The sequence below is a fragment of the Mizuhopecten yessoensis genome, unplaced genomic scaffold (genome assembly GCF_002113885.1).
Source record: "Mizuhopecten yessoensis strain PY_sf001 unplaced genomic scaffold, ASM211388v2 scaffold11149, whole genome shotgun sequence".
NCBI lineage: Eukaryota > Metazoa > Mollusca > Bivalvia > Pectinida > Pectinidae > Mizuhopecten > Mizuhopecten yessoensis.
Genome location: NW_018408904.1, coordinates 94,299 through 103,643, shown reverse-complemented (window position 1 = coordinate 103,643; position 9,345 = coordinate 94,299). Strand labels below are relative to the sequence as shown.

Here is a 9,345-nt window from a genome sequence, read left to right as displayed (position 1 = left end):
AACTATAACAACCTAATTATTAGTAATAGTTATACTTAACTATAACGAATTCACTTAGAGTAAAAGTAACGCTAAATTACATGTAGTAATATTAACGTTTAGTACATTTCTTTTTTTACAGCATTCAACTACTAGTATTTTTCTTAGAAATTTAGACATCATGTTTCTTTCTACGTATCAGGTTAGTTGTTTATAGCAATGTACAGGCCGTCTACATCAATCTGCAAAGCACCTCATATATTTTACCTGCAAACGGTGGTCCCATAAGATTTGCTGTTCCCTGAAGAAACATCATTATGCCAAACGCATCTGTCAGTTTGTCTATTCCAAGTATATCGACGATAATAACCGAGCAGAGGGCTTCTGCAGCAGCGGACAGCAACCCAAATATGCCAGCAAGGATAGTTGATGGAATAAAGGTTGTAAATACAGGAACTAATGACAAAGAAGCACCACAAAGAATCATTGAAACACAGTATAAATACGCTCTGTTCATCCATTCCTTGTCGCCGAGGTACCCGTACAGTATATTGCCTATGGTGTGTAGGATACCAATGATCGCCACCATTAACGAAGCATCTCTCTCATTAATACCCATTTCTTTGGCCCTATCCACCGTAAACACGTAAGGAACGTCATACCAGAAATACAAAATGAAATTGGAAAGCGTAAATACCAGAAAAACTGGGTTTCCTAAAACACTTAAATCGATGACAGATTTAGGACAGGTAAACTGTGACTCGCTTTGGTACTTCATTTTTATGTTTTTGCTGACCTCAGGACAACTTTTGGATGCGCGTATTATTTGTGGTAGGGATGCAATGCTTCCTCCTATTAAAGACGGGTGATCGGGAACGTTTACAAAGTTTATTGAAAGTTGACTTGTCCTGCAAAAGTCATAAGACGACTCCCTTTCATATGAACTGTTCGAGGCTGAATCTGAAGACAAGTCGCTACTTTTGGGAATTTCATTCTCAGTCGCCCTTAATGTCTCTAACTCTAGATCTATTGATGTGCTATTGGAGTTTCTCGTGAGTGGCTGTTCAGCAATGAAAGGTTCGCGACTATTTGGTGTTGTACATTGACCGGAGTCTACAAACTTAGATTTTACACGTAAAGGTCTGAAGAGTGCTCCACACACCACAATATTGCCAGCTACTCCACCCATTATGAGAACGGCTCCCCTCCACCCATACTCGGAGATCAAACGCTCCAGAATCGGTGCAAATAGCAATGTTCCTATACCAGCACCACATTCCGATAGTCCTGTCACAAGTGCACGTTTCTTTTCAAAGTATTCGGCCACCACGACAATCGAATTAAGATATGGAAGAGATATACCGAGACCCGCAATGGCGCCATATGTTATGCATAGAGATTCAATTGAATTAACGAAATAACTTAAAACAAAACCGGCACTTGTTATTACCCCTCCAAGTATTGTTGCCTTTCTATAACCAATTTTGTTAGTCACAAAACTTGCTATAGGACCACACAGGAGAGGCACTGCACAGAAAACTGATCCGATCCACGCAGTTTTACTTCTGCTTTCGTGGAAATACTCGATTAGATTTGTAAAGAGTACTCCAAACGAGTAGGAGCAACCGTCGGTAATCACATTGATAATGAAAGCGCCCAGTACAACGAGCCATCCCCATCCACCGTCCGGTGGCTCAATGATACTATCATCGTCCGATGTCTCTCCTGTTTTCTCATCATTATTTAGTATCCCATCCTCAAACCTCGACGTGTCCGAATCAGACTGAACCATTATAGGAAGATGAAGTCATCATTTGGCTTACTTGTATTCTGAAATATTAAAACATTCAAAAATTTCGATTGTACACTTTAAAACAAATTAACAAAATTGTATGATATTAAAAGAGAAAAATTGAAATACCAACTTTTGAATATTTGATTATATTTCCATATTTCCTTTTTTTCTCGTTTTGCATCCGTCATATAATGGAGATGATCGGTATGACAGGAGTTACCTTATCTTGGTTTTATATCTGTCTGACATTCATAGTATAATACATGTAACAAGGGTTATTATTTGTAAATGCTTCTACTAGTGCGGAACTGGGGACCTCTGATTTACTAGTCTGACACTTTACCAGATGAGGTAAAGAGAAATTCTCCCCGTCAATGTAGACAGGAAGGGGCTAGCAATTTACCAGGATGACATTTAACATCAGCCCCTACCTCCCAAGCCCCCAGTAAAGGATTCGTCCCGAGAGTTTCCAGGGGTTAAGTTTATGTTAGCTGGAGCGAGATAAAGCATTTCGTAAATATTTCCCGGGTCCAAATGTTCTACAAGGTTGTCAAACCAAAGGACAGCTACGATACATATAAGTCTGAGGCAGTCCCAGTGATCCCAGGGATACATTGTTATAGAACATGGCTAAACAGGTAAATGCCATTGCAGGCTCCTGTTGCTATCAGATCAGGAGCATTGGATTTATTCGCCAGTTTATCACTACTGATGCATGTAAAACTTCAGTGCATTGCCTAGTTAGCCTTACATTGTGGTGTATCTGTTACACTAACAAGCTGTCTGCAGACATCCAGACCATAGCAACACAGCTGTTAACCTGTCACACCAGTATACGTATCATTGCACCTGTTACATGTATCAGACAAACTGAAGCAAAAATGTGTAATGCACATATACAAGGCACTTAGTAGAGCTTTTCAAAATACATATGATCATTTACTCAGGTCGGTGATAGCATATTCAGTTTGGAAATCTTCTATCGTATTCTAAGGTAACTGGTGATCAAAAAGGAGGTAGACTTCTGCTACCAGTAAGTCTAAATCACTTCCAAAGTTAAAAAAAATTATACTGATGTTAAAACGTACCTGTTTATGTCTTCATTTTAGCAATTTAAGCGCAGACGTCTTGTGAATACCATGTCACATTTTATTCATACGACGTACAAGCTTATTATAGTATGTAGATTATACAGTATACCTGATATACCGGTATTTATTTTTGCTTTTGTAACTCTAGGTCTTGAATTGTTAAACGTCTGTAGTAGGGTAGTTTTTGTATCGCCTGCGAAAAGCTGGTGATACATAGGTATTGCTATGTCGGCGTCGGTGTCGTCCGCACAGAGGTTTTCGTGCGATAACTTGAGTTTCCTTGGGCCGATCAAACTTAAACCTCATGCAGTGTTTCCTCACCAAAAGTGCTTACTTGGGATTGCTTTTCAGGTCCGAAGGTCAAAGGTCAAGGTCACTGTTACTATAAATAGATAATCTGTTTGAAAAGTGTATCTATTTCTTCGTAATCTCCCAGCTTCCTGCGCAGGCGACAGATCCACTTCCGTGGAATTCTTGTGTATACATAGGGCACTCTAGAAATGTGGGGCATTTTTAGCATTGTGATGAATTTTACCGCTATCCTTTTATTACGTCTTTCGAATATTCGTTTTTTATGATAACGTTTCTGATTAATTCTTTATTGGTAAAAAAACCACAACATTTTGAAGGCTAGAATATGTCTATGAGGCGGAGCCTCGGACAGACAACCAGTGTGATCATAGAGGCTCCAAACAGACAAACATATAAATAAACATGTATGTTTATCCAAAGATATCTTGATTCTATTCAACCTGATTAAAATGTATTCGAATGTACTTTCCTTTCTACTAACCATAAGATAACGTGACCTAAATCCTCCAATAATATATAGTTGGCTATTCCTTTGCCCGTGCAAACACTTGTTACGTCATGCCTCGTTTTAAGAAAAGTCAGACACAGTTCACTTTGTTTACATTTGCAGTACTAGGAATCTTTTAGAATTTGGAAAGGATTTGCAAAGTTTGTTGGAAACCAATAGAACAGTACGCAAGTATTAGTTATATCATAGGTAGTTGCGTAACCCTGTTGAAATAACAAATCATCATCAGTAGCACAAGTCTATACAAATAAAGAAAGTTTCTAATTTTTTTCAATAAAGTACATATCATTTTTGTCAAAAGTAAATGAATTATTTTTTTCGATAGGATTCCAAACCGGAAGTTATTCACCGGAAGGACTCCGGAGTGATACTCTCTAGAGCTATGCTTTATAAATAGATACAATTTGACGTGTCGTTATATCACTTATACACGAATATTTCACATTATCCTAATATAGAATTATATACGTTACCAACTCTCACTGTGCAGTTATACCCTGAAGTTAACTATATTGGACAATACTACCCCAAAGGCATTTCTCACTAAGCAACACTGCATCGAATATAGCCCCTGAATACTCACCTTATATACCGTAATACGGAGCAGTAAGATAGTTTCCTCCCAGTGACTTGATAAGAAATGGCGACGACTTTATCTAAGTGTCCTCATGTTATCGTGGTGACCTGCAAAGTAAACATAACACACTTAACATAAAGCCTTGGACAACTGCTTTATCACATAACATCCGTGTTATATAGGTAAGAAAGTGCAATATCACGTATTAATCATATTACTGGTATTTCTGTCATAATCGATGGATGGTCAGTAGTGACAGTAGTGATAGGATTATTATACCTTGTACTAATACCTACCAACAGTACACGAGAACGTGAATGTAAAAGGACGGGGATACGCTCAACACATTTTCGTTTTGTGTTAAAATATCTTTCAAGGATGAAAACAACCATTAAATAGAACGATTTGTGTTAATTTGAAGTCAACGAAGATATCTTAACCGGAAAGAATACAGCGAGTCCGTACTTGCAGGGTATCCCATTGCAATAGGAAGCCTATTTAACATGACGTATTTTAGTTACCCATTGTTACAGCTGTGGTATGGCTCTCCTACCAAAGTTGACAGTAGAATCTTAATGCACAAGATTAGCCATGTAATAGTTGTCCTATGACTGTAGATTGGCCATCTGGTACATCCAAGACTTCATCTTGTGCTTAAGGCGAGAGAGACATACGCCAAGTTATGTGCTTAAGTTATGAGAAATAGGTCTAAACGTGGACAATTATTGATGCTACTGACGAGAAAGTTGTGAATTTGGGAGCGATGAACCTGATCTGCTATTTTCAATAAGAACCTGCATATTATTTAAAATGTAAGTTTCTTATAACTTTCACTAGATATTTCCACAAACAAACCAGCAGTTTTGAGGAAACATAAGCATGTCCGTTTCAGTATTCCTTTATGGTACTTGTTCTCTAATTAGCATCTACACTCCCTTCTGTTGTAATGGAGTAAAATTGCATTGCAATTCCACTGACATTATACGTAAGACAAAATATACAAGTGCATGATCCGCTGGCGATGTCTGATAAGGGTAGAGGAACATACATGTATAACAGGATCATTATTTCATGGCTAGTACCCATACCGTTACATGTCGCATGGGAAATCGAAAAAATAAATGAATACACAAAATCAGTGATCTGAAGGCAATGCAGAGAGACATCCAGTTGACAAATGAAATTTGATACACAATGAATTTTAAAAACAAGTGTTTTTTTTAACTTTGAAGAGGATTGATTATCGTTAGTTACACCCATGGCCTATCAATAGCAAAATCCATAATTTTACTTCACTTCACGATGACGCCAAGGAAATAAGGCTGAACACTTCTTTTCCTTTGGAATTGGAAAAAGGGGTGAGCTTAATAATAATCTTTCAGATTTCTTTATCGGAGAAGTAAAACCACCAAAGCTGGGAGTTTCCTGTCATCAAATTTTATCTTTTCTTTACCGACTACACGTCTTGTGCTGTTTCCGACATTTGGATGGTTTCAACATCTACCAACTACAGATATACAATGTAGGTGTCAATCCTAGGTGGTTCATTTCATTGTTTCAATATTTCACTGTTTATTTCATTGTTTCAATATTTCATTGTTTATTTCATTGTTTGTTAATTGTCATTGGACGTCAAATATTCTGCATCTATTAACACATTTTAAATGTGCTATAACCTACGTGCGTGTAAGGTTTATCGTTTCAGAAGAGTGCTCAGCTGCGAGATTGAATAATTACATTGCATGTTATTTCAGGTTCGATCTTTTTGGTCGTTGAACGATAATAACAATGGTATTTAATGCAAATATTTTATAGTTTGTTAATATGTCGTTGAATGACAGGTAAACGGTATTTCACGTAAAATATTAGCTATTTGTTCTTGAGAATATGAGAGTGCGAATTTCACGTAAGCAACTTGTGAAGTGTAGAGAAATGTGTGTTGGGGAGACAACTCATCCGAACTTGTAACTATCTGGTTTAAGTGTGCGTAATTTGCATATATATATACATAACATCGAACAACATACACATGTATGCCTTATTAATGGTTCTGTGAATTACTTAATACTATTTCTACTACTAATTATAACATGAAGACATTTAGAACGGAACATACAACTAGTTCCTGTTGTCCGTCATTCTCCCAATCAAATTTGAGCAGTATACTGACACAGCCATTTAAGGTTTTATTTCAATTGCATGCTAATCTTTCAAAATGTATACCATACAAACAAGGTTTATTATCTAAAAATAGAATGTGGCTTAGCCTTGATAAAAAGTTTCGTTGAAGAATGAAAATATGTTTATGTATGTGATGTCTTTGTACCGGGTGTCTAGTCTTCTTAATAAGAAGAGGACTTTCCTGAGCGTTATAATGAAAAACAAACCTCACCATCAATAGTAAAATTGTTCTTCCCGGTGATATCATCTTTGCAACTATAAAAGGTACTAATTTCCATCTCAAAAATAGTTCAAAACATTACTCATGATACAGGAAATAGAAAATCACTGGATAAAACTGTGAACGTGTAGAGTTGTCAATTATCAGAGGTAGGTGTCTTCACGAGGTTTGGTTATCTAAACTGAGAATTTATAGATGATCGTTTAGACATTTAACTGGTGTAAAACGCCAGAGTTGTAGTGTTTTTGAATATGTTGAACTATACCAGAACCTGTGTTTGTCAATGGCCTTTTTGTACCCACACATTTATCTGACTTAACATTATTATACGATCAGTTACTCTATTAGCATGTAAAATTATTAACATTACTTCGAATATGAACACTTAAAACATGTGAGAATATGTATCCTACCAGTTAATAATGAATGCGGTCGCACAAAGGTTTTGATATTTGCTGATTAAGCCGCCCGATGTTAAATACTACACCAAGTAACGATGACGGTTCCGTCACCAAAACGCCAGAAAGAAATCATCTTGAACTGATAAAGAGTTGACTTTTGTTAAAGAACCGAAAACTTATAGAATTAAAAAAAAACAACGATTCAATTCCAAAGCAATTGATAAAGTGAAAAAGAAATGAAATAGAAAACGAACAAGACTATATATCTGGAAAAAACCTCGATATTCCTTATCATGATAGTATCAAAACTATAAATATTTACCAATAGAGACAGTTATGATGCTCGAGCTAACATAGAGTTACACAATTTCAGAATTCCGTTAATTAAACAATATTTAATGATACACGATGATCTGAGATAAAACCATTTAGATATATTACTAGGGAGGATATTATCTAAATAGAACGTTAGAAAAAATAAAAGCAGTAATAAATCTTACAGAACGTTAAATATGTAGGTCCAGATTTTATCAGCAATAAAACTAATAAGTAAATCTTTAATGTAATGCAATGCAATCGCTGTCAGCATAATACACCTGTATTAACTGCTATTCTAGAAACACAAATTATTTTTTCATTCCACATTTTAAACCAGAGAAACATTATGTACACATCAACTATAGAAGGAAGCTCCAGATAAAACTGACAGGCAAAAGCAACCATTTCTATTTGGAATAAAAGGCTTAATGTCTTCATGGAAAAATTGGTCAAGTCAAGTTATTTTGGACTAACACAATTTCATAATTTTATAACAATTTGTTTTCATGTATTTCCGAAAGAGACTAACTAAAACTTATACTATTTCATATTATATCAACAAAACATTAAAACGGAATGTTGGGAATCTTTTCTTCGCTGATGATTTGTTGTTTTTGTCGGAATCACCATTTTTCAAAGCAAAAATAAGGAGTGTATCCAGTGGATTGATTTATAGTTATAGCATCAAGATAAGCATCTAGTTGATTGTTTTTATAACTTTAACATCAAGGACATGATAAGGATGCTTTTCAGTCGATTGTTTTATAACTCTATCTTCAATACCAGTATATAGCNCACAACTACAAACACATTATACTTTACCTATACTGTGACACCTCACCACTACATATACAATATACTTTACCTTTACTGTGACACTTCACAACTACAAACACATTATACTCTACCTATACTGTGACACCTACCCACTACATATACATTATACTTAACCTAAACTGTGACACCTACCCACTACGGATACATTATACTTTACCTATACTGTGACACTTCACCACTACATATACATTATACTTTACCTATACTGTGACACCTCACCACTACAGACACATTATACTTTACCTATACTGTCACACCTCATCACTACAGATACATTATACTTTACCTTTACTGTGACACTTCACCACTACATACACATTATACTTTACCTATACTGTGACAGTTCACTACTACATATACATTGTACTTTACCNACTCTATCTTCAATACCAGTATATAGCGGATTGTTTTATTATTATAGCATCAATGACAGTATATAGTGGATTGTTTTATAACTCTAGCTTCAAGAACAGTATATCGAGGATTGTTTTATTATTATAGCATCAATGTCAGTATATAGTGGATTTTTTTAATTATTATAGCACCAATGACAGTATATAGTGGATTGTTTTATAACTCTAGCTTCAAGAACAGTATATAGTGGATTGTTTTATTATGTATAGCATCAAGGACAGTATATAGTGGATTGTTTTATTATTGTAGCATCAATGACAGTATATAGTGGATTGTTTTATTATTATAGCATCAATGACAGTATAAAGTGGATTGTTTTATTAGCTCACCTGGTCCAAAGGACCAAGGTGAGCTTATGTCATACCGTGGCGTCCGTCGTCCGTCCGTCCGTCGTCCGTCGTCCGTCCGTCAACAATTTCTTTAAACGACTTCTTCTTCTTAACCACTGATTGGAATTTAACTAAATTTGACCGGAAGCATCCCTAGGTGGTGGGGATGCAAAATTGTACAAATGGTGGGGCTGACCCCCCAGGGGGCTGAGGGGCGGGGCAAAAAGGGGGCAATTTGGCTAAACTGCTTTAAGCGACTTCTTCTCTGGAACTAAGTGATGGATATCAACCATATTAGACTGGAAGCATCCCTAGGTTGTGGAGATTCAAAATTGTACAAATGGTTGGGCTGACCCCCCAGGGGGCTGAGGGGCGGGGCCAAA

The 9,345-nt window shown here is 36.2% G+C and overlaps 1 protein-coding gene across 4 annotated transcripts in view; it reads right to left on the bottom strand.

Moving 5' to 3' along the window:
• Window positions 1-9,345, bottom strand: part of LOC110466947 (monocarboxylate transporter 5-like) — a 25,270-nt gene that overhangs the window by 5,043 nt on the left and 10,882 nt on the right. For 3 of the 4 annotated variants that reach the window (XM_021523767.1, XM_021523766.1, XM_021523768.1), the window contains exons 3-4: window positions 4,269-4,369; window positions 247-1,809 (exon numbers count right to left, since the gene is read on the bottom strand). In XM_021523767.1, coding sequence (XP_021379442.1) covers window positions 247-1,771 — 1,525 coding nt within the window. In that variant the 5' untranslated portion in view covers window positions 1,772-1,809; window positions 4,269-4,369. Of the gene's footprint in view, window positions 1-246; window positions 1,818-4,268; window positions 4,370-9,345 lie in introns of all 4 variants that reach the window. The other variant, XM_021523769.1, reaches the window with a different exon arrangement.